General features: G+C 52.5%; 2 protein-coding genes across 6 annotated transcripts in view; both read right to left on the bottom strand.

The window, feature by feature from the left end:
* The window catches only part of RASSF2 (Ras association domain family member 2), a 31854-nt gene extending 8830 nt beyond the window's left edge, over positions 1 to 23024 (bottom strand). Inside the window, exons 1-5 of one of the 5 annotated variants that reach the window (XM_058679497.1) lie at positions 22961 to 22979; positions 21816 to 21886; positions 7406 to 7494; positions 4287 to 4362; positions 1219 to 1370 (exon numbers count right to left, since the gene is read on the bottom strand). In XM_058679497.1, coding sequence (XP_058535480.1) covers positions 1219 to 1370; positions 4287 to 4362; positions 7406 to 7464 — 287 coding nt within the window. In that variant the 5' untranslated portion in view covers positions 7465 to 7494; positions 21816 to 21886; positions 22961 to 22979. Of the gene's footprint in view, positions 1 to 1218; positions 1371 to 4286; positions 4363 to 7405; positions 7495 to 11351; positions 11530 to 15066; positions 15580 to 21815; positions 21887 to 22594; positions 22929 to 22960 lie in introns of those variants that run through there. The other 4 variants (XM_004593339.2, XM_058679499.1, XM_058679501.1 and 1 more) reach the window with 4 other exon arrangements.
* LOC101535390 (cystatin-9-like) overlaps positions 1 to 25593 on the bottom strand; it is a 269014-nt gene that overhangs the window by 212409 nt on the left and 31012 nt on the right. The window lies entirely within an intron of this gene.

Raw genomic sequence — 25593 nt, 5'->3', positions numbered from 1 at the left:
GTTTTAATGGAAGACAATTCAACGGGATTTTCTATCAAGGGCAAGTTCATAGACAGTGGGACCAGAAGATGGGATTATTTTGGTGCAAAACAATTCATTCATAGTTTTACACACTATACATCTTCCTTGAACTTTTTAAAGATTCTTTCTCTAACCCCCAAACCTCTGAGCCCCAGAAGAGATCTGGTCAGGGCCTCTTGAGGGTGACAAACACTTTGCAACCACAGTGGTCACTCCTGCAATCTGGCCCAATACCCTTCTCTCTTGCCACAGCGAAAACTGGCCTCAGCATCCTTCTTAACACAGTGGCCCAGGCATATGCTTTATTAGAGCAGGCATCTGTGATGGTGCTGCCATTCTTGAAAATTTATTCAAGCCCCACCAAAACTAGCTAAAGATGCTACGGAGAAAAGAAGAGAAAAGCATACAGTCCAGCCAAAGGCCATGGGGCCAACTGGAAGTTTAAAAATCATCTCATTAAGGGAATGGAATGGAATGTCTTCTGGAGTTCAAGGTTGGGATTTGAACACCAAATATAGTGAACATGCTGAGAGCAAAGGGCAGTTTGATGCCACCCAAGGCCTGGTACCCAGCAGCATAGATAACAGGTCTCTTCCCTAAACTCCTTGGAAAGGACCCAGCTTGGTTCCAGAGTATGGCCACACTGTAGGTTTCTCTTGATTGTAGGGGGAAAAAAAAGGTCGATTTGGCTGTGGAGTTTAACAGAATGTTCCATGGGGCCAGTAGGGCGGGCGCAGCTCTAGCTGAAATTAGAGCAAACACCACTGTGGTTCTGGCTGTGGGGCCGGCACGCCCTGGAGGGAGTCAACTTCAGTAAGTTCCAGAAGAGTGCGGGGTGGGGCCAGTGCTGGGGCCTGCAAACACAAATTCTAGAAAAGTGCCAAAGGGGGATCTCAACAGGTGCAGCCCACTCCTCAGCTGGCCACAGAGTCACAGGCTCAGTCTTCATATCCCTTCCGGTAGGGATCTGGAGGCTCGGGAGCAGGGGGAGGTAGTGGGAGAGGCCTCGTAGGGTACTGATCACCACCACACTTTGACTCCGCCCCAAGTGTGGCCCAAGGAGCAGAGTGCTGGCTGCACTGCCTGGAATGGCTCTAGACAGGTCTGGCAGTCCCCCTTCCAGGCTCCCTCAGAAGGGGGCACTTCCTTGGCTGAGAACGTCCCAGGCACCTCCCAGTCCCACCTGTCCCCACTCACCCCGGAGTCGCCAGGTTGCAGCCAGAGTGCCAGGAGGAAGAGGATGGGGGCGGACGCAAGCGCTCGTTGTCATCCTGCATCTGCAGGCGGATGGGCCGGCGCAGCCCCCAGGAGATGTTCAGCAAGCCCTCCACGATGAACTCATCTTCCTCCTGCCCACAGAGCAAGCCACCGGCCTGATGAGCCCCAGCCACAGGCCACGCATTGCACCTCCCATACCCAGACTCCAAGACACTGGCGCCTGGGAACTGGCAACGAGGGGCGTCAGCCAACCTCTGCACAGCACAAAGGCAGGCGCCAGTTCCTATATGCCCATGCATATTAGAAACATGCTAATTCTTTCTATATATTTATAGCTTTACAGTAGTCAGCATGTATCTTTTTAAAGGGAGACTTGCCTCAGAAACAAGTAATGAATCCTCTTTTCAAATGCTTATGATCATATCACATTAAATATTTTTGTCATAGCTTCACATTTTAACTGGACACACCTGTAGGAATTCACATTCAACAAAGTGCTTCCTTGGAGGGCTCCCTTCCCTCCCCCTGCTTTAGGAAGCTGGGGCTTCTTGCTCTAATGGGTATGTGACAATCCCGTGTGCTGCATGGAGGAGGCGGGAGGCAGCACTTCCCCAAGCTGATTCTCCAGTTCGTTGGCTCCCCTGCTTCTTTCAAAGGGGGTGCTGCATGACCGTGAGCTGGGCGAGCCTGCGCTCATTAAATTGCATAACCACAGGACAAGGTGGCACTGCTGCTAAGCTCTCACGTGACATTACAGCGCTCCAAGGGGTGGGTGAGAAATCCTGCAGGAATTCCAACTCCGTCCTCAGAAGATGTTGACAAGGAGGAGGTTAAATGTGACTTTTATACATTCTATCCTGAAGAAGCGGTTTTTGTCCCTGACCACAACATCTTTTTATCACAAAATACTTAGAGGATTTGTTCTATAGGATCTTCTCCAAACCAAATCTTGTTCATGGCCCAAGCACTAATTTATAGAAGACTTGGAGGCCAGGGCCAGCACGATGGCTCAACTAGTTAATCCTCTGCCTTGCAAATGCCAGCATCCCATAGGGGCGCTGGTTCATATCCATCGCTTCCCATGCAGCTCCCTGCTTATGGCTTGGGAAAGCAATGGAGGATGGCCCAAGGCCTTGAGACCTGCACCTGTGTGGGAGACCCACAAAAGGCTCCTGGCTTCAGATTGGCTCAGCTCTGGTTGTTGTGGCCACCTGGGGAGTGAACCAGTAGATGGAAGATCTTTCTCTGTGTCTCTCCTTCTCTCTGTAAAATCTGCCTTCCCAATAAAAGTAAATAAATCTTTAAAAAAACAAACAACTTTAAGAGCTGATTTTGTGGCATATTAGGTTAAGCAGCCACCTGCAGTGCCAGCATCCCATATGCGTGCCAATGCTCCATTTCTGATCTAATTCCCTGCTAATGTGCCTAGAACAGCAGCAGAAGATGACCCAGCTGTTTGGGTCCCTGCCAGCCAGATAGGAGACCCAGCTGGAGTTGATAGCTCCTGCCTAAGCCTGGCCCACTTCTGGCTATTTGAAGAGTGAACCAAAGGATAGATGATCTTTCTTTCTGTCTCCCCCTCCCTGTCTGTAACTTTGCCTTTAAAAACAAACAAACAAACAAAAAAACCTCTTAACAAGAGCCCGGCATGATAATGTAGCAGTTAAAGTCCCCGCCTTGAACGCACCGGGATCCCATATGGGCACCAGTTCTAATCCCGGCTGCTCCACTTCCCATCCAGTTCCCTGCTTGTGGCCTGGGAAAGCAGTCGAGGACCGCCCAAAGCTTTGGGACCCAATACCCACATGGGAGACCCAGAAGAGGCTCCCGGCTTCAGATTGACTCAGCTCCAGCCATTGCGGCCACTTGGGGGGTGAATCAGTGGACAGAAGATCTTCCTCTCTGTCTCTCCTCCTCTCTGTATATCTGCCTTTCCAATAAAAATAAATAAATCTTAAAAAAAAAAAAAAAAACTCTTAACAAACCAACAGGAAAGACTCAGGGACAGCATCTAACAGGTCTGGCTCCCTCATCCCAGCCTCAGAAAAACCTTCTTGAAGTATGGAAGAGCCCACAGGTGTCAGACCCATGTTCTGGCCACATGTTCAGGACAAGGCTTATGGGTGATCATGGCACCTGCTCAGTGAATAACAGGTCTCAGCTTCAGACCCTCCTCAGAGGGAGAGGAGCAAACACGAGAGGGCAGGCAGAGATGCAGCAACCTGGAGCCTTTGGAAACTGTGGGAGGACAAGGAGAAATACAGCTTCCAGAAGCTCAGACCACAGCCTGAAGGGCAGAGTCTAACCCCAACAGGACTTGAACTAAGGGGAGTGGCTAAAGGCCACCACAGTCCACGTCCTATGCTTAACCAGCATGCTTTAGGAGCTGAAACTCTACCGTTTGCTAAGGATTTATATGGATCATCATGGCTTGATAACCCAAAAGTCTGTCTCAAAGAGAATTCTGCATACCTCCACATCAGTCAGCAACAATCAAGCATAAGTTACTCTAGCAGGTGACTTTATAACTCCCGTCTATCTGATAAGAGGCTTTACAGAAATGGATACAGGATGAGTAAGCTTAGATTCAGGATGTGGTGGGAACTGCAGTTAGACAGGAAACAAAGGGTGTTCAGAGAAGGTAGCCAGCCGACTGCCATAGCTGTGGGCACAGGCCAAGGGTCACCCTGGGAACTTTCAGGACTCGCTCAGACCCCTGCCTAGGGGACCGGGCAAGGCTCCTGAATCCTGCTCAGGGCTCAGCTCATGTCCTGAAGTCCACTCCTCCGGAAGGTGCCACCTGCCCAGCCACGCTTCCAGAGGAAGGCTCTGAACAGAAAAAAACCCTTTTCAAGATAAAACTGGGCCTGTGATCTCCTTCCAAAAAATCCCCAGGACTCAGACTAAGATCCTTCATGTGTAAGAGGCCAGTCTCTGGGCCGGGGCGGGGGTGGGGAGGACTCAGGGTCCCTCAAACCCAGGAGGCACAGAGACAAAGCCAAGGCACTCCCGGCACAGCCTCCCAGCCCTCCTCGGGGTCCACATACCTCTCGGTGCCGGAGCTGCAGATTCTGGCCCTGGTAGTACAAGTTGTAGGTCTTCAGGTGCACGAGAAGTTCATTCCTTTAGTGGGGGAAGCGTGACAGGGTGACCTTCCCACCCGACACCATTTAGAATACAGCCGTCCCTCATTTTCTCACCTCTCCCCAGGCCTCTGCCACCCCACTGTGAATGTCTATGCGAACATACACGTAGTATGTCCACACTCAGCGGTCCATCGTCATCTTCCGCCATGATCAAGATCAGCTGTAAACCCCAGGCCTGCAGCAGACGGGCACAGCAGCAACCCCAGAACGTGCCTCATCTGCGGCAGGACTGGCAGCCTGTCCACGCCCCCTCCCCGGCCTGAAGGACACAGACAGGTGGGGACGAGAAGGCGGGGACTTCTCCATGGGCTTTCCTGCCTCATGATCCCTGTAAGCGAGGGGTGAACGATTGCCACTAGCCTTTGTGGGACTCAGAAGCTTCTAGGTTTTTCAGAAGAGTGAACAACCCAGGGCCGGGCCACACCAACACGGCTGCAGAGCTATAATCTTGTCCTGAGTTTAGCATCCTACAGACTACTGTCCTCAGAGCAGGAGAGCATTTGTTCTATGAATCCATTTACATAAAGATCCAAATTGCAGAGTCGGAATCTGGGAAAAGCCCTCCCATAGCTGTATGGGCGTCAAGAAAGGAATATGAGGTGATTTCTAGGCTGGGACAATGTTCTTTTCACTTTATAAAAATTAAAAAGAAAAAAAAAAGTGGGGAAGGACGCTGTCGCTTAGACGCTGTAGCTTAGTGGCTAAAGTCCTCGCCTTACATGCACCACGATGTTGTACCAGCACCAGTTTGTATCCCAGCTGCTCCGTTTCCCATCCAGCTCCCTGCTTGTGGCCTGGGAAAGCAGTCCAGGACGGCCCAAAACCTTGAGACCCTGCACCCGTGTAGGAGACCCAGAAGAAGCTCCTGGCTTCAGATTGGCTCAACTCCAGCCATCGCGGCCACTTGGGGAGTGAACCAGCATATGGAAGCTCTTTCTCTCTGTTTCTTCTTTGTAAATCTGCCTTTCCGATAAAAATAAGTAAATATTTTTAAAAATATAAAAAGCACTCCAAAACAACTTCAGAAACACCACATCTCAAGTTGTATCCAATGGTATAATCTGGCATATGTTGGTTTCCACACAGCTGCCCCGAGAGGGAGCACAGCTCAATAGGATGTGGCCAGAAAGGAGAGCACACACACGCTGTTTGGGGTCAGGAAAATCCCTCGCTGGACTTGAGAGCACGTGAGTCAAGGTTAGAGCGGCATGTGTGCTCTCTCGCTGCAGGGTGTGCCTGTTCGTATGACTTTGTCCGTGCCTTGGAGGCGGGGTCCTCAATGCGAGCGTCTCTAGGAGGTAGGTTTAAGATGTTCCCCTTGGTCTGCAGGTGCACCGATCTTAGAAGGGATTAAGATGACACTGTGGGACCCCAGGTTAGCCCTCAGGAAGGCAAGTAGGCCGCGTGACCACTCCCTCTGACATGTGTCCCTTAACAGTCCAATACTGCCCACCAGCAGCTCCCCACCACAGCCGAGCTGCTGTCGGCACCACACTCTCAAACCTCAGCACTTGCGAGCTCTGGCACCTCTTTCCTCTGTAAATACATCCGGGTCTTTTACTATAGTAACAGAACACAGACTAACAGAGTGGTTGCACAGGCTGCTGCGAGCATTGGCCTGTTCTCAGGCAGGAAGCGACAGACTTTGCCCTTGTAAACCCAGCCACTTCATGGAGGTATTTTGGATGATGCCAAAAGTCAAAAGCTGCTAGACAGTCCAAGAAATTCCTGACAAGTAAATCCTAGACAAACTGGAGTCATGGCAAGCAAACCAAAAGGAATTAGTGGGCAGCGTGACTCCAAATACCTTAGCACAAAAGCCTTTGATTCTTTGGAATATACAGATCCACGGCCAGGATTTCAACTTGCTAGTCAGTAGGGGAAGTGCTGGGGGAATCATTCTGTGAAGAGCTAAGAATATCGCAGGCTCACTTTGCAGCCTGTCTCTGTATGACCAACTGGGTCTGACTCAAAACACTTCGGTCTCAGAGAAAGTAAACATCTAACAGGGGCTACATTCTGCTGCCTGGTACGCCCCTACTGCTGTGCCTGGGGAGGCGGAGGAAGAGGGCCAGGGTGCTTGGGTCCCTGTCATCCACAGCGGAGACCCAGATGGAGTTCCAGGCACCACCACGCTTTAGCCTAGATCAGTCCATTTATTTGGGGAGTAAACCAGCAGATAAAAGATATTATGTCTGTCCCTTCTCTCTTTCACTTTGTTTTTCAAATAAATTTTTTTTCTCAAAAACACATTTCATTAAAATCAAAAAAGCCAATATGTGAGGCCTGGCACCATGGCTCGGTAGCAAAGTCCTCGCCTTACATGGTCTGGGATCATATATGGGCACTGGTTTGTATCCCAGCTGCTCCACTTCCCCTCCAGCTCCCTGCCTGTGGCCTGGGAAAGCAGTGGAGGATGCTTTTGGGACCCTGCCTCGGGCCCCTGCACCCGTGTGGGAGACCTGGAAGAAGCTCCTGCTTCCTGGCTTCGGATCGGCTCAGCTCTGGCCATTGCAGCCACTTGGGGCATGAACCAGCAGATGGAAGATTTCCTCTCTGTCTCTCCTTTTCTCTGTAAATCTGCCTTTCCAATACAAATAATAACAAATCTTAATTAAAAAAAAAAAAAAAGACTACCACCGTGGGAGTCAGGTTTCCAAACAAGAACTTTGGCGATGGGAGGAGGGACACACTCAGACCATAGCCAGCAGCTGCTACCTAACTCCTCCTCCTGGAAGCCTTCTAAGGCTCTACCTCTTTGAACCTTACCCCCAAAAGTTTTTGAGTCCCCTGTCATGTCCCTCTCTAGGAGCCCTGAGTTTTACCCATAGCAGTGGCCACACTGATGTGCTCTCTAGTCCAAACCCAGCTGTTGATTCATTCCTTCTCACATACAAAGCGCCTCAGCTCTCTGATGTACCCAGGAGACTCACCTCCAGTGGTGGCTTTTTCCACCCACAATGAAGATTCCCCACCTGGGACTGACCCCTGGGAACCCAACGCAACAGCAAAAATCTTACTTGGAAATGTATTTATCTTGTCCACATGGGACGAGGGAGGTTTGGGGAGTATAGTCCATTCCTGCTTGCTCTTTTCATCAGAAGGAGGCCTGCAGAGGAAAAGACAAGACAGAGGTTAGAGACAGGTGTGTTCTGGTGAACCTGCACAACCTGAGTGAATGAGGGGAGCACACAAAATGGGGCTCTCCATTCCTGCCCCCCGACCCACACGCCTGGCTGCCCCACAGTGACACTGGGCTGCTGTTTCTGCACAGGAAAGAGCCCAAGGGGAACGGACGAGACTCGGACAGGTGAGACCAGACGCCAGCACAGAGAACATGAGCGCTCAAGCAGGTCCCAAGAATGACCAGTGAGCCCCTCCCCGTGGTACCCTCCCAGCTCAGAACAGAGACCCTCTCACTAGGGCCACATCCTGAAGATGCAGGTCACCGCAGAAACCCAAATATAGACTGTTGGAGACACAGAATGAATAAGATGATTTTGAGACACACAAAAAGGTTAGCACTCTGTACAGCTTCTTTCGTTCTATGCACATTGCGTGTACTTCAAACACCGCGCGTAGAGCTGGGTGCAATGGGTCACAGCATTTACTCTGACTTCCAGGAAAACAGGATTCTGTGAAAGGCAATGGGCTGGCCTGGGAACACAGCACTACTTTCCAAAAACACAGGTTACAGAACTAGGCGTCCAGTTCTGCTGAACACACACGCACACATCTGTAAGCTGCTCTGTGCTCACAAGGTGTATACACATCACAGCGCTTCTCAAGCTGCACCACTCCTTGCTGCAGTCTGTCTTAGGGGTTGGAGTTGGCTGGCTGCATCCCTGGCTTCCACCTACATGATGCCCGAGTCAGGAGGAGCACAACCATCTCCTGATATGCCAAGTGTCCCTGGGACACACCACCCCCAGGTGAGAACTGTGGTGCTTAGATAGGAGGACGTCTTCCAAAAGTTTACAGACAAATGTGGTGAGAAAAAACACTACTCAAGGATTTCAAAAATGGCTGCTCCAGAATAAACAAATCATTCCATTCAATTTGCCTAAGAACTTTTGGAAGTGGGCCTGGTGCGATGGTGTGATGGTTAAGGTCCTTGCCTTGCACACGCTGGGATATATGGGATATATGGGTGCCGGTTCTAATCCTGGTAGCCCCACTTCCCATCTAGCTCCCTGCTTGTGGCCTGGGAAAGCAGTAGAGGATGGCCCAAAGCCTTGGGACCCTGCACCCATGTGGGAGATCCAGAAAGAGGTTCCTGGCTCCTGGCTTCGGATCACTATATGGGCACTGGTTCTAATCCTGGCAGCTCCACTTCCCATCCAGCTCCCTGCTTATGGCCTGGGAAAAGCAGTTGAGGATGGCCCAAAGCCTTGGGACCCTGCACCCGCGTGGGAAACCCAGAAAGAGGCTCCTGGCTCCTGGCTCCTGGCTCCCGGCTTCGGATCGGCACAGCATCGGCTGTTGCAGCCACTTGGGGAGTGAATCATCAGACAGGAGATCTTCCTCTCTGTCTCTCCTCCTCTCTGTACATCTGCCTTTCCAATAAAATAAATAAATCTTTTTTTAAAAAAAAAAGAACTATTGGAAGTAAGCTTGTAGGTGTATGTAAATGATTGAATGAAAGGAACTCTGTTGAAACATGCTATCCTAAGTTTCAAACATAACATACGATAAAAGGCAAATGCCCTTCATATATGAAGGTTTTAACTAATAAATAAATAAGAGCAATCCTACAGTTATATTTTAAAATAGGCGAAATGCATACAGTGTGTGGAAAAAGGAATATAGATCGTTAATAAATCATCGAAAAAAATGCTCAACCTCCCTCATGGCTTCTTTTACTTACCATATGGATACAAACAGGAAGTCTAATGTCCCCAGATAGCAGGGTTCTCTAGGGCCCTATCACTTTCCACCTGTTGGTTGATATTACCAAGGCTACAGCTATGAATCCAGCCTACAAACTCAAGGGCCCCATATCCATCCCTGGCCCAATTTCCTCCCACATTTCTTCTTTTTCATTTAAGATTCATTTATTCTTATTTGAAAGGTGTATTCTACAGGAAAAGGAGAGACAGAGGGGTCTTCAGTCTGCTGGTTCACTCCCCAAATGGCCATTAACAGCTGGAGCAGAGCAGATCCGAAGCCAGGAGCCAGGAGCCAGGAGCCAGGAGCTACTTCTGGGCATCCCGCATGGGTGCGGGGCCCCAAAGATTTGGGCCATCCTCTAACTGCTTTTCCCAGGTCACAAGCAGATGGCTGGACTGAAAGTAGAACAGCTGGGATATGAAGGTGCCCGTATGTGATACAGCCAACACTGTGCCAGCCCCTAGCTTTCTTCTTAAGTTTTGCATTTATGGGGAAAGGAGACTTCAGAAAATACTTGCCCAGCCCACCACACGGTAGAACTGAAATGACAGGCCCTTCAAGGACCCTGCCCCTCCTTTATCTAGCTCGATACGTGCATTTCTCTTCACCAACTTCCCAACAGGGCCACAAGCCACTGGCCCAACCCAGCTGAAAACCCCAAGCTAAATTTACATAGACATTCAGACAAACACTGAGCAGCAGCAACAAAGGGCCGGAAGCTTAGAATTAGGTCTGATATTCCTTAAACAGTGTATTGTTCCTCATGGAAGGAAGGGCCAGAGGAAGACAGTTTATGGGGCTGGAATGCGGTCTCAATTGGAGACTTCCTCTGGCGGTACCTGCCAATATCCACAGCCTTGCAGACAGAGATTCGCTCAGCTGACTGGCTACAATGTTTCTGCCTCCCCTGCTATTATCTAGAACGTATGCAGCCTTCCTGGGTTCCAAAATACCCTGTAAAGGAATAATTTATAAGCCCCACTTCCCACGGGCCGACTCTTGGCCTCGCCAGCACCTGATTGCTCTCTGACTTCCTGCAGGCAGACTCCAAGGACAGGTAACCCCTGACAATGGCCCCCGTGTGTCTGTATTCCTCACCCTCTGTTCACTGCTTGGGTGGGACAGTGAAGCTATTAATGCTAAGATGCTTTGTATTTCTAACATGTGTACTATCTGGAGTTCCAGGAGAGGTGAGGCCTAGCAGTAACGGAACGTGAGCAGAGAATCCAGGGAAAGGTGGATGTTTGCAGCTTTGTAAGTGTGACCAGGTTGTTCCTTAGATGTCTCAGGATAACTTATATTGCTGGGGAAGCAGGGACATAGGTCTTCAGTTTAATAGACGGATTTCAGGGTAGTGACCATTTGTTCTTGGGGTTTCAATTCAGACTGGATTGCCATATGAATCTGTCATTTGCTAATTTCTAGTGGGCCCTGTTAACACTGGTTAATAAAGACTGCTTAATAAACCCTAGACGTGTCTGGCAAGATCTTCTTGTTCCCCACAACAGTATGTCTAAACTCCTGGGCTAAATGCTGTCAGCCTTAGGAATCTGACCCCAGTACTTCCTTTAGAAAAGCCACTCAGGAAAGCAAAGTGCCTATTGGCTATCTGCTGTAATTGCCACTGAGTTTTGCAGGGGTTGCCTACTTGGGACATGAGCTTCCCAGGTGCTAGACAAGCTGAACTCATGTTGGACTCCCACGGGACCACCACCCTTCCAGTGCTGGCTTCATGTTTTGGCAGAATGTTCTATTAAACTCCCAGTGATGCCATGCAGTTGGCCAATGGAATTGAACATGTCCCATGCGGAGACTCATGTACAAATTCCTGCCTGCTCCAGAGAAGCTCTGAGACATGACCTTTCCCAAGATACAAGAGAATGCCTTGAAGATTCCTCGGCAGCCACATGTAGCCATGTCCCAGCCTTGGGGAACTTCCCATGCTCTGTGGGTGAGTCCTTGCCCCTCCTCAGACCCAGACTGGCTTCCCGCTGAACTCTCCTGCTGTCCCTGAGCAATGCCAGGGGCCAGGCTCTAAGCTCTCAGACCCTACTCCTACCTCCCAGCACTCACTACCTTCCTGTAGCCTCCTCCAGTGTGTCTCCAGTTCCCCAGTCTGTGCCTCTGGGTCCTGCAGAGGTCCTATGTCACCATGAAGCCTTTAAGGGAGGGACTGGGTTGCTCAGCATTATGGGGAAGGTCATAATGCTTGAGTCAGGGGACCCTCCAAGCACAGGCTGAGGAGGCACTTGTGCACGTGGTTTCCTGAGGAAGTGTCTGCAAAAGAGGCTGCCAGGGGGTGAGGGAAGTGGGGCCAGGCAGGGGAAGGAGCAGGGGGCCTGGGTTCAGCTGCAGACCAGAACTGTCTTAGCCTACCACACTGTGGCCACCTGAGGGTAGGTGGGTCAGGCCTTTGTGAGCTGGCAACACTCAGAACCTGCAACAGAGCAAGTGGCACTGCACTGTGCCTCCCCTGGGGTTGAAGCACCTACTGGCTCTGTCACCTCGCCCCACCTACCCCCTAGGCAGGTGTCCTCTGCTTGTGTAGGTGTGCAGAGCCAGGCTGCGGGGGTCAGGTACCTACCCACTCTGCCCCAGCTCCAGGCCAGCCCTAAGGCAGCTACACAAAGCCCCCTTTCCTCTCCCTTGGCTCAGCCCCAACTCACAGGTGTTTCCAGCTTCCCTAAGAACAAGCAAGCAGCTGTCCAGGCCCCTGCAATTCACAGGCTCAGCTTCCTGTAGGGCAGCAAATGCCACATGTCCACAGAGTTCTGAGACAGGGAAAGGCAGCCAGCACTCTGCAAACACAACAGAATCCCCTGTTCTCAGTTCTTGGTTCCTCCAAACGCTGATGCCCTCACCCCCTACCGTCCAGAGGCCCAGAGAACACAAATGTTGGCTCTTCCCAGCCTGGCTGCTTTTCCACATCTCAGAAAATCCCCAAGGCGACAGGGCAAATGCAGAAGGGACAGGCGTGGCCCTATCAGGAAAGTCCAGAGTGACTTTGGTGGTGGTGGTGGTGGTGATCTTGTTTCTCATTTCCCAGCTCGCCTTCCTGGTGGGCCAGCAGGAGCTAGGCCCTCCCTAGCCAAGTGCAGCTCCCAGTAAGGATGCAGGGAGCCGGGAGAGCCAGATCTCAGGCCTGCTGCAAAGAAAGCACTCCCTGGAGACCCGCAGCTTCCTCTTTTGGGGCCTATCCCCACCTCTTCTCTGAGCCCTATCCTTCCCTCTGAGGACAACTGAGATCTGATGAAAAAGTTCTTTCACCCCACAGTGTGAAGGACTATCTTGTCCTGGCCTCCTGGCGGGGGGGGGGGCTCTGGGGAACCTGCTGTGTTAGCCAGGTAGCAATAGAGCAAATGGGGCTGAGCCCCCTGCTTCTCAGCCCCCTGCACACGGGGAGCAGGAAGAAGAGTAGATGGCAAACAGGAAAGCCCAACCCCATTGTGCCACCCGAGGAAGGAGTCTTGAGCTGCTGGCTGGGGCTTTGCCAAGATCTCATCTAGAGAAGACAAGAGACTCTACGTGGTTCTCAAACCTTTGCCCATGGGCAAAACTCAGGCTGCTTTAGGAGGAACTAAGACACGTGTTGCCTCCGGCACTGGTGCTTAATTCAGTAGGAGGCCACCTCAGGGCCTGGCTGTGTCCTCTATGGGACCTGCTCTCCCTGCAGATCCTTCCCCAACCCCTCTCCCAGAAGCAAGGTCCAGACCCTGCCACCCCTCTGCACCACATCTGCCGTGGCTCAGCCAGCTACACTGCTCTGCCTGGGAGAGGCGCTAGCACCAAGGTCACGTGTCCACAGGGAGGGGCACTCCACTTTCCCAGCTTCACTTGGAATTGAGAGCAAAACATTCAGCACCTCTCCCCTCAAAAGAATTTTTAAACACATCAGGGAAGGGACGGGGCTGGGGGATGGGGTAAAAAGAAATTGCCTGAAAAGGGACAGCACCTTTGGAAGCAGTTGGAAAAGGGCGCAGACCCATAGAGGTCTTCACAAACCATGTAGTACGGTGGGCATGGGACCCCATCACAGGATCTGAGTTTCAATCCTAGTTCTGACTCTTGATTCCAGCTTTCTGTTAATGTTTACCCCTGGGAGGCAGCAGTGATGGCTCAAGCAACTGACCAGGTCCCTGCACCCCTATCCTGGACTTCAGGGTGGAGTTCCTGGCTCATGGATTCAGCTCAGGGCAGCCGCAGCCCAGCCAAGAGGAGCTGCAAGCATTCGGGGAATGAACCGACAGGCAAGAGAGTTTATTCTTACTCAGTATTGCTCTTCCCCTCCCGGCCTCTCAAAAAAGCTTTTGTTTCAAATACAGATTCCCGTCTACGCCCTGTTTCCAATCCAGCAGCTCCAGGACCGGGTCTGAAATGGTGGTGGGTGCCGCTGACTTATCCCACTTTCCACGAGGCGCTCCCTGGGGTGTCCTGCTTTCAGCATTGCACAGCTTGAACATATAGAAGGTCCCAGAAGTTAGAAACCTGTCTCAGGACACATGCCACATGGTGTCCTGTGGGCTCCCTCTGCCAAACCTGGCTGAGGGCCGGACTGGGGATTGAGCATGGGATAGGATGGAGAAGAGAGTAAAGAGAATAAGGGATAAGCCTGGGACAAGCTATGGGGCAAGCAGACCCAGTGGGACTGGGTCAGGAGACCCAGCAGGGAAGCCAGAGCACCTGCAGGTGTAGAAAACGAGCCACTCCTCTTCCTCACGGGACCATAAACCGTCACCACCAGAACCTTGGGAAATGCCTCCATGCCTCCCACACTCCAGGCACCCCTGGCAAGGTGTGGAGGGGTGGTCTGCAAGGCTCTGGGCCTTTCCCAGGTTCACCAAGGCTCTGGATTCCCCAGAAGATTCCAGGAAGTCCTTGGGCCATCTCCCCTGGGACACCTCAGGCAACCGCAGGCCTGGAGAGCAGCTCCCCACTGACAAGATGCCCCCTGGCCACATGGCCTTTTGGCCTCAGGGCTGGCCTCTAAGCAGAGAACAGGGCGTGTTGCATGGAGCAAAGGAAAAGGCATAAGGGAAGTGAAAACTTGAGGCCGGACAGCTGCATATGTGTGGGTGTGAACGTGCAGGCACAGTGAATGGTTGTGTGTGTGTGTGTATAGTGGGTGTGGTGTAGTGTGTATACATGGGGGGCGGGGCAGGCAGTGTGTGTAGAGTAAGGGTGAGGTGAGTGTGTGCATGCTCAGAGTGTGTGGGAGTGTTCGGTGTGTGTCTACATACGTGAGTGGGAGGGGTATGTATGGGTTGCCTGCCGGGTGTGTGTGTGTGTGCGCGTGCATGTGTGGAATTCAGGGTTTCATCCAGAGTGTCGGGTTCTGTCTCCCTGGGCAATGCCTCCGTCACCACAAATCGGAGAGGGCGAAACAGCCTCAGATTCACCCAAGTGAGAAATTGTGTGGAGCTGGTTTGGCCCAAGGGGAGAGCGCAGCCCTGGTGGCCTCAGTACTTTCAAGCAAATACAACAGAATAGTCCCTGATCTGCAGCTATGTTGTCTATTTTCATTTGAAAAGCAGAGAAAGAGAAACAGCGAAACAGAGAAACTTCCACCCACTTGTTCACTGGTCAAATGCCAGCTGGGCCAGGTTGAAATGGGGAGCCCAGAACTCAGTTTGGGTCTAACGTGTGGCTGGCAGGGAGCCAGCACTGCTCCCTCTCGGAGTGCGCCTTAGCGGGAAGCTGGAATGTAGTACGGAGCTGGGACTCGAACCCAGTCCCTCGGATGCGGGATTCTGTTGTCCCAAGTGGCAGCTTCAGGGCTGAGCCAGATGCTCACCTGCCAAGGGCTGTTTTCTAGAGTAGCTTTTGGGGAATTGCCAAGGAGGCCTTCTTCCTGTCCAGTAATTACAGGATTTACGCAGGGCCCTCCCTCAGGGAGGGCATAGACGCAGGTCACTGCAGAGGGTTCCCTCCGCCCTGCTGGCCCTGGCAGGTGAGGAGGGTCTGCCTCCAGGCCCCCATTTCCTACAAGCGCAGGTTGCTGTGATGGCCACACTTCCTGTTTACTGCGGGGTTTCCAAGTCACTGGTCTCTAGGAGATTCATCTCTGATCTCACATCCTCTTCCTGAGGGGGACCCCAGCACTTCCTTTTTTGGTGCTGAAGGCTGAGGCTCCGAGCCCCGTGTGCAGAGATCCTGAGGTCTGCCCTACTTGCTACAGGGGGACAGGACTGGAAACCCCAAAGCCAGGAGGACCGGCACACTCCATCCCCAGAGATGGGCAAGTTTCCCGGACACAAGAAGCAGAGAGGAAGGGAGAAGCAAGGGCAGCTTTGGGGTAGACCTGGTCCTCCTGGGAGAGCCATCTTGGGGGCACCCTACACCCACCCTCCCATTGCCTGGCCATACCCGCACAATGCCTGTGGGAAAATCACCTTCACACAGCAGATTTCAGATCCCCATCAGGGTGACAGGAGGGAATGGCCCATCAGGGGCTTTCCAGAACATTCTCAGGGGGCTGGAGCAAGTTCTCCACAATACCACATTCAAAGCTGTCTGGCTCTGCAGTGACAAACCCAACTTCGTCAGAGGCTGCTTGTGCAATCTCAACACTGCACTCACTGTCCACTGCCCACGAGTGAAAAGGACAAAGACCTTCTAGGCAGATGCCTCCCAGCCCACACCCTCGCTAGCAAGCTGGACACCTGGGCAGGCCTGAGGGGGCTCAAATAACCAGGGCATAATTCCAGACTCTGGAGAGAGCCACATGCTCTGGCTCCCAGCTCTGGGTCCCATGGGTTCCTGACCTTCCTTCTCTGATGTGTCTCTCCCACTCGACCACAGGCCCTCTGCCCTCCACCCTATACAAATAGCCATCCTTGTCCCATTGTCTCTATATGGGGAATATAAAGCCCTATAGGGAGTATTATCTGAGGCCAGTGCCCTTCTCCCCCAGAATACCCAGGGCCTCATGGACCTACTGGCTGAAATCCTCCCCGGGCCTTGGGCCACACTCTAGAGGAAGCAGTTGCCAGCCACATCCATAGCCGCCATCATGGGCTGACTCCAGCTGTGGTGTGGAACACAGAGAATGCGTGTAAAGGAGAAGTGGAGACTTGTCCTCCATCTTCCGGGAAGCTGATCTCAGCCCCCCTTATCCACAAGGCAACTGCTCTGGGAGCAAGAGGGGCTCAGGGAACCACAGGCTCACCCTCCCAAGTCCTCTCCCCCCCGACACACACACACACACACACACACACACAAACACACACACACACACACAGATGGGAGCCCCAAGAGGCCAGCAAGCAGTGAAGCAAAGCCACTGTGTTCACGATGCTTCTCAACCCTGGCTCCCAGCCAAACCACAGGTGCACAGCTCAGACCAGTCCCCCAGGCAGGAAGGGTGGTTGAGACCTCTGCGGCCCAGCCTGAAGCAACCACGAGAGGCAAAGACCACAGCCCTTTTCCAAGCTCTCCTTTCTTCCACTTAAAAAAAAAATACAGACAGGCACACAGATGAACATTCCCACAAGGAAAAGTCTCACACAATTTCATCCATATGGGGTACCCAGAAGAGGCTCATCCAGTAAGACAGTGAGTAGAAGGCAGGCGACCAGGAGCTAGGGAGGAGAGTGAGGGCTCAGAGACCACTGCTCAGCGGGTCCAGAGCTTTGGTCTGGGATGACAGGAACATTCTGGAAAGGGTAGCAATGATGGCCACACAACATTGCCAAGGCACCTAATGCCACTGATCTGTACACTTTAAATAGCCACAAGGGTGAGCCTTATGACGTGCTTACCACAATTGAAAATGAAAATCAATGACAGTTTCTGAACCAAAACCATGAAGTTCAAAATCTCCCCAAATTCACCACCTGAGGACAATCCCTTCGAGCATTTTGACACACAGTTCTCTAGGTACCAGTGTAAATGGGTGACATATTCTATAAAGTTGGCACACTGTTTGGCTACTTGCTTATTAGAAACATGATTTCCATGTTAATGGATCTACGTTTTTATTTCACATATATGGAATATATGTGGACCACAAATCTCACATATATTCTATTAGAGAATATAGTTATATATTATATTGTTTATACTATATATTACATAATATATATTCTAACACATATATCATCATTAGCTAACTTGCTGTTGCTGGAATTCAGTCTCCATTTTTTATTGATGTTGTCACCATTATAAGTAAGAACACAACAGACATGCCCACGCGTATTTTTCTGTATGTATACAAGTATATTCTGGGGATAAGACTTGTTCCCAGTGGAAGCGCTGACTCAGAGCATTCAGAGTAAAGCTGCACTTTACTCTGCAGTGGATCAGTAATGTAAAGCCCCTCTCTCTTCACACAGACTGCTCAGATTCCACTCGGGGGCGTGTCGATGACGGCACAGTGGTTCAGACAGGTAGAGAGGAAAGCTTTGGTCAGCCCAGACTAACCTAACTCTCTCCTAAGCATTGTAATTCTCCATGCTCCATCAAAATCCGTACTCTCAAATCCATCACAGCCCTATTCTACTTGGACCAGTAAGGGAGCAAGTGTTTTCCTGATTTGCTGTATATATTCCAGGACCCTGCCTGGGTATGAAGGATAGCTCATTTATATTTATAATCACTGAGATAGTTACTCTCATGTTTATCTCATAGCTGGGGGAAATACAACACCGTGACTTTTCTAAAGTTTTGTTTTATTGGGACCAGTGTAATGGCTCATCTAGCTAATCCTCCATTCTATAGCACCGGCATCTCACAGAGGATGGTTTCAGTCCCAGATGCTCCACTTCCAATCCAGCTCCATGCTTGTGGCCTGGGAAAGCAATAGAGGATGGCCAAAGCCTTGAGCCCTTATACTCAATGTGGGAGATCCATAAGAGGCTCCTGGCTACTGGCTTCAGATCAGCCATCGCAGCCCTTTGAGGAGTAAACCAGATGATGGAAGATCTTTCTCTGTCTCTCTTTCTCTGTATAAATCTGCCTTTCCAATAGAAGTAAGTAAGTCTGGTTTTTTTTGTTGTTGTTTGTTTGTTTTTGTTTTTAAAGATTTATTCAGTTTATTACAAAGTCAGATATACAGAGAGGAGGAGAGACAGAGAGGAAGATCTTCCATCCACTGCTTTACTCCCCAAGTGAGCCGCAACGGGCCAGTGCGCGCCGATCCGAAGCCGGGAACCAGGAACTTCTTTCCAGGTCTCCCACGCGGGTGCAGTGTCCCAATGCATTGGGCCATCCTCGACTGCTTTCCCAGGCCACAGGCAGGGAGCTGGATGGGAAGTGGAGCTGCCGGGATTAGAACCAGCGCCCATATGGGATCCCGGGACTTTCAAGGCGAGGACTTTAGCCGCTAGGCCACGCCGCCAGGCCCAGTAAGTCTGTTTTTAAAAAAGGTTTTATTTTATTCAGTTGAAAGAGTGATAGAGATATTTAATAGCCATTGGTTCACTCCCAGCTGGCCACAACAGCCAGGATTGGGCCAAGCCAAGGCTAGGATCTGGGAACTCCATCTGTGTCTTCCAAGCACTTGGGCCATCCTGTGCTGCCTTCTGTGTAAGGAGTTGGAACCTGGACCACAGGTTCCCCCAGAAGTAGACCCTGAGGGCGATTCAAGTGCAAGTACAAAAGGAGTGGGGATGCAAGAGAGGGTAACCCAGAAGACAGCAACTCCTCTGAGCACCTGAGCTTTAGTCCTGCAAGAGAACCAGCGACAGCAAAGAGGGGCTGGTGGTGTGGTACAGTGAACTAAGCTGCCACCTGTGTTGCTGGTACCCCACGAGTGCCAGATCAAGTTCAGGCTGCTCTGCTTCCAACCCAACTTCCCGTAAATGCACTTGAAAAAGCAGTGGAAGGTGGCACTTCCATCTGTTGCAGCCATTTGAAGAATGAATCAATAGTTGGAAGATTTTTCCCTCTCAATCGCTCTTTCTCAATGTGGGGTGTATGTGTGTGTGTGTGTGTGTGTATACAACTCTACCTTCCAAATAAATAAATAGGAAGGTGGCCTTGTGTTGTCGTGGGTAAAGCTTACCATCTGGGGCACCCGTCCATGCCCAAGCTGCTCCACTACTAACCAGCTCCCTGCTAATGTGCCTGAGAAAGCAGCAGATGGGCCAAGTATTTGAGACCCTGCACCCACATGGGAGAACCAAGGAAGAGACCCAAAGCTCCTGGTTTGGGTCTTGCCCAACCTTTGCCATTGTGCTCATTAGGAGACTAAACCAGTGGATGGAACAGCTCTCTTGGTTTCTCTCCCTCTTTGTAACTCTTTCAAATAAATAAATAAACCTTTAAAAAGAAATAAATTGTTTTAAAGAATGAAAATGAGATAACTAAGACATACCCCACAGTTATGCCAATAGAGAAGCCAGAAAATTGACATACTTGTATTCTTTCTCCCGGCAGCTGCTGCTGTGGCCATGGTCATGTGGGCAGAGAACAGACAGCATCTTGCCCAGTGGCCTGCAGCTACAAAATGGGAGAACACAACCCAAACTCCAGATCTGGTGCTCTTCTCATTGGACTTGGAGGAGTGAACAGCTCACCAGACTCCGAGCTGTGGGAAGCAAACTGATTCCTTGGCCAAATCATTTTGGACTGACCCAGCCAGGGAAAGCACAAGTTGTCTTTTGGTCATGCAGCTCACAGAAGTAGGAAAAGCCCTTCCGGGTCATTCTTCCCACCCCATAGGACTCAGCTGAATGCTCTTCCAAGCCCTCTGCTCACTTGAGAGGTTTCTCTCTGAGTCGACCACAGCTGCCTGGGGCAGGAGTTCCCAAGCTAGCATCCCAGACAGCTGCATGAACCTGTGATTATAGGCTCCAGAGCATCAAAAATGACCCCCTGGTGACCCAGCCAGCCAAGCCTCAGGACGTCATTCACAGTGCCCTGTATCCTCTGGGCCTCCTGCCCCATTCACAGTCTCTGGAGCAACCCACAAGCAGGTTCAGTGCATGGCATGAGCAATCTCAAGCCAGTGCAGCTCACTCCATCTCCAGGACTTTGTAAAACTTCTTCTGGGAATCAAGGTGGTGTCCACAGGGCTGCGTGTCACTAAGCGAAATCACTAGGCTAGACCGAGAAGCAAGACTGGAGGCTGGTTCCCCGAGCCTGCTCCTCCCAGCTGCAGCAACTCCTAGCAGCTTCAGCTGGGAGACGGAGATTGGAGGAAGTGCTACTCCAGTCCAAGGACACAGCCTCACAGCAGAGCGCAGGGGGAGGGCAATATGCAGTCAAGCCCTAGGGCTGCACTGGCGGTCACAGCTCTGCTTCCCAGTCTCTCCTGGGGCCTTTTCGGTACCCTGGCCCTGACTCTATGACCCCCGCCTCCCACACAGCAAGGCCACTTCCTGCCAAAGAATCCCAAAAAGGACAGAGAGCAGTAATTAGGTCAAGGTCCCTGTGTGCTTTGCTGACCGGTCCCCACCATGGTCAGCACCACAGTTGCAGCCCTGTGAGGTGGCGCTATGCCCCGATGCTCAGCCCAAGCATCTCTCCAGAGGACGCTCTCAGCCAACTCCAGTCAGCTCACACACAAAGCAGAGCCGCCAAGACCAGCTCTGGGACACCAGGAAATAGAAACAAAAGCAAACCCAGGGGCGCCTGAGCATTGGAGAGGGAGGGAGAGCCCAGAGCTTGTGACAAGAGGGAAGGTGGTCTTTCACCCTTCACTGACCCCTGAGAGTGCAAACTGGGGAAGAGACTTGAGGCTCCAGACAGAAGCTACACAGAGACACAGAGAGAGGTGGATTGTGGAGCCAGCAGACTGTGAGATGACCCGCGGGAAGGTAGAGACACAGCAGGTGCAGGTACAGCCCTGCCATGGCTAGAAGCAGAGGACAACCCCTCCTCTCCACCACCGTCACCACCGCCAGGCACAACAGGTGCCCCTCCTTTTAGCCCGATTTCAACAGCACACAGTAGAGGAGGACATGGAGTGTGTAGAAGCTGTAACCCAAGAATTATCTTGGGTCTCCCCTAGACTCTACCTCTGCACTGCCATCTGCTGAAGAACAAATGAGACATTCAGCCCAGCAAATCTCAGACCCCTGCAGAGTGCCGGGTTGGGGGGGGTGCCCAGGCAGCTTACCTGTCAGGCCCCTGTCTTCCCCAGGGTCAAGAGCCACCCCTCTTCCCAAACTACCCACCTCTCCCTACTCAGCACACATTTGCCACACTCTCCCACCTCCAAAGCCCACTGATCTACTAGGGCTCCGCTGCAGGGTCTCCACTTCCAGACAGGCACTGCACAGGAGGACACCTCAGGAAGACACTGCGTTTGGCTACACATTGAAAAGCAGTAACTCTCCTCCAGCAACCCAACGCCTCAGCCCTGAGAGGTTTCTTTTGTGCATTCTCAGAGGCAGAAAAAGTCACCAGTAAGTAAGTTGTGCACCACCTGGGGTTCCCCACCAGGCCCCTTGGCTGCCTTTTCTCTTTTGAAAGAAACTGGTTGTTAATTCTTTCTTCTCCATTGTCACAGAATGGACCGTGGCGGGAACTGAGCGTGCTGCAGGAGGAATTGTCAGCTCACTGACTCTCAAGTTCATTCATTGCCTGTGCGGTACTCACTGTAGCTCTGGCCGGCAGCAGACACTGTGCTCTCAGGAAGAACACTTGCTAGGCCCCTGGATCCCACACTCCTGCGAATAAAGGACAGCTGGCAGTGAGAAGTCCCTTGCTTGGGTGTTTTTTTTCCTGTCATACAAAGGTGCCAGGGACAGCGTAGAACACCCACAATACCCCCTCAGAGGTTAAACCCTGGGCTTTCCAGCGGGCCAACGGCACTCCGCTGTGCCCAGGGCTTCCCAGCGTACAGCTGAGCGCAAAGCAAGCGCTGGAACCACGGAAGTGGCAGGGGCCGCCCAGGGCACCTGCCATGTTCCAAGGCGCAGAAGATGCAAAGGTCCCCAGGGACCTCAGGCACCAGCTCAGAAGGGCTAGGAGACGAGACCTGAAAAGGGAAGTGCTCCGAAGAGGGGGGAAGGAGGCAGAAGCAGCCGTGGAGGAACCCGCTGTCCCGCACTCGAGAAAGGGGGGGGTTGGGGTCCGGGACTCGCAACAACCGACAGGACCAGCCTAGCCGGGGGGACCCCGGGGACCCAGGAGTTGCGTTGGGGGCGTATCCCCGCCTCCGCCCTTGGCGCTCAAAGAAGGAACGACCCCCACCCTCCACCCCAAGGATCCTAGGAGAGGACCGGATCGTAGCCGCAACTTTCTTGGTCCAGAAGGATGGCAGGCTAGGGCCGGGTGCTACAGAGCCTTTGGGGAATGGGGCGAGGACACAGCCACGGGAATGCCCGCGTGACGGGGAAGAGGGGGGTGGCGCGCAGAGGCAGAAGAGGACTGACCCGCTGATCCGGTCAGGGGCAGGGGCCACCGCCAAAAAAACTTTTGGACGTTAGGGAGAGGACGGTCGAGCTCTGCACCTTGCACCCAGCATCCCGCGCTCGAGCCCCGCGCCTTGCCTGCGTCTCGGGTGAGCTTCAACCCGCGCGCTCGCCGCGAGGATCGCGGGGTTGGGCACGGGAAGCCACGGCGAGGGGAGCTGTTCCAGCCACGCCTCGGCCAGCGGTCTGCGGTGCCGGGCTCACAGCCAGCCTGGCGGGACCCGCAGCGACCGCGCGCTTGGGGGTCGGGCACCCCGCCCTCTCCGCCCTCCGTCGCCCGGCGCCCCGCCTCACTCTCCAGCCTCCCCTCCGCCTTTATCAGCCTACCGGCTCTGCGTGTCAGCTCTCCGCTCTTTCTCTCGCACCCTCTGCCCTCGCCTTTCTTCCTCCCTCCTCCTCCTCCTCCCCCTCCCCTCCGGGGGCGGAGCTTCTCCCCTCCCTCCCAGACAATGCTGTGGTGGCTGCGCGCCCCGGCTCCCGCGGCCCACGTTTCTTCCGGGCTAGTGACAGGGGTGGGAGGGGTCCGCGCCATCCTTATGCCGCTGTCCTCTCCCAGTCGCGCTCGCCGGACGCCTTCACAGCTGCTCCCACTCCCAGGATCGGTCCAGCTGCCCACCCAAACCCACCTGGAGCGCCCCGGATTCCCCCGGCCCAGAATATAGGTTTTTTTCCTCCTGACACCCCGGCTAGTTCCCCGGAAGAGTCTGAGCCAGGCGAGGCTAGCGGGCCCCTGCAACTGGGGGGGGTGCTGGCAGACATGACAGCGTAATGTGACGGAGGCCAAGTTTCTTTGTCCATCTTTCCCGCCCCTCATTCCATCCCTGAATCTGGGCTGGGGAGAGGGCTCCCAGGACGCAGGAGGCCCTTGAGCACCCCGGAAGCGTGTTGCCTGTTCTCTTATCAGAATGACTTGCCCCCCCCCCCGCAGTACCCCCTGTTCATTTCCGACCCCTGAAGAGTCTGCCCCACTGGAACACCAAAGGGAAGGGAATCCTAACGGTGCCGGGGTGGCCAAGCCTCAGTCCTGCCTGGAAGCAGCGTTCCCTGCCCGATTCATTGTTTGCATTTTGGAATGCGTCTCCCTTAGAAACAGCGTCGTACACGGGAGTCGTCTGCTTTGCAGGCCCCACAGAGGTCTGCGCAGCCCCGAGCGCAGCGAGGAGGTGGTGCGAGGGCCAGCGAGCTGCCAGGCGCAGCCAGCACTGAGGCAAAGCAGCCTCTCCGGTTGTCACCCTACCCTGCTGGCCCAACACACTCACGGCCCTCGTGCTCCCGCGGTCTGGTCCGGAGGCCTCTGTCCTCGGCGGGCGGGTCGCAGTAATGCCCCTGGGGATGTATTCCGAGGGCATAGGGGATTTTTTTCCTGGGAACTGAGGAAAGAGCTCAACAAGAGGCAGAGCCCGAGGCTGGGGGAGGCCAGCTGAGAGCGCACCTCTGAGCTCTTCCCCATACCCCAGACACACATGGCACGGTGTGACCATGATCCCCAGCCCTGGACCGGGGCGCTCCGTTGTTGAAGAAAATGCTCAGGCGATGCTGCTAAGATCCCGCAGTCCCCACACCCATCTCCCAGGAGAGCAACTCACCTCGGGACTGTTCTATGACCTAGCATCCAGCTCCTGCTGTCCCCGCCAAGCCCATTTCTCTCTTCGTATATTCCTCATCCTTGTGAGCAAACTGAACCACCAATGGATTCAGGACATTCAAGAAATTCTTTCAACTCATTCATTTCCTCATCCAGAAGCCAAACTGGAGAAATGAACAGCCTGGGTTCTGATGCGGTAGCCTAGCAGCTAAAGTTCTCCCCTTGCACGCGTCAGGATCCCATGTGGGTGCCGTTTCATAACCGGTTGCTCCACTTCCCATCCAGCTCCCTGCTTGTGGCCTGGGAAAGCAGTCGCGAGACGGCCTAAAGCCTTGGGACCTGTACCCATGTGGGAGACCTGGAAGAGGTTCCTGGCTCCTGGCTTCGGATTGGCTCAGCTCTGGCTGTTGCGGTTACTTGAGGAGTGAACCAGCAGATGGAAGATCTTTCTGTCTCTCTTCCTCTCTGTAAATCTGACTTCCAAATAAAAACATAAGTACGTCTTCAAAAAAAGTGTGTAGAGAAACTGATACCCATTAAAAAAAAAGACAAGGAAAAGGAAAAAAAGGAATGGTTCCTTCCTCCCAAGGTAGGACAGAGGCAATGCACCTACAGCAGAGATGATATTTTACAAAAATTAAGTTCATGCAATTTCATTCTGCGCTTAAACCGTGTTAGCCAGCAGGCAGGCTGGGCGAAGCAGCTCAGGATCTGGGAAGAACAGGCGAGCACTGTGTAGAATAAGTTCAATAGAAATATGAAAGCCACAAGTGCAATTTTAAGCTTTGCAATGGTTGCTTTGACAATGATTTAAAAAAAAGGCAGGGGCTGGGCAAAATAGCCTAGTGGCTAAATCCTCGCCTTACATCTGCCAGGGTCCCATATGGGTGCTAGTTCAGTCCTGGCTGCTACACTTTCCATCCGGATCCCTGCTTGTGGCCTGGGAAGGCAGTGGAGGACAGCCCAAAGCCTTGGGACTCTGCACCCATGTGGGAGACCTGGAAGAGGCTCCTGGCTCCTGACTCCAGATCAGCTAAGCTCCAGTAGTTGTGGCCTCTTGGAGGAGTGAACCAGCAGATGGAGGATATTTCTCTCTGTATCTCCTTCTCTCTGTACATCTGCCTTTCCAGTGATAAAATAAAATAAATCTTTTTTAAAAAGGCAGGTGAAGTTTAATTTTAGTATATTTTATTGAAGCCAGCATAGCCAAAATATTATTTTTTTAAAAGATTTTACAAAATATTATTTTTTTTAAAAGATTTTATTATTATTGGAAAGGCGGATATACAGAGAGGAGGAGAGACAGAGAGGAAGATCTTCCATCTGATGTTTCACTCCCCAAGTGAGCCGCAACGGGCCGGTGCTACGCCGATCC

Source organism: Ochotona princeps, chromosome 22, assembly GCF_030435755.1.
Source record: "Ochotona princeps isolate mOchPri1 chromosome 22, mOchPri1.hap1, whole genome shotgun sequence".
NCBI lineage: Eukaryota > Metazoa > Chordata > Mammalia > Lagomorpha > Ochotonidae > Ochotona > Ochotona princeps.
This window is presented reverse-complemented; position numbering and strand designations above follow the sequence as displayed.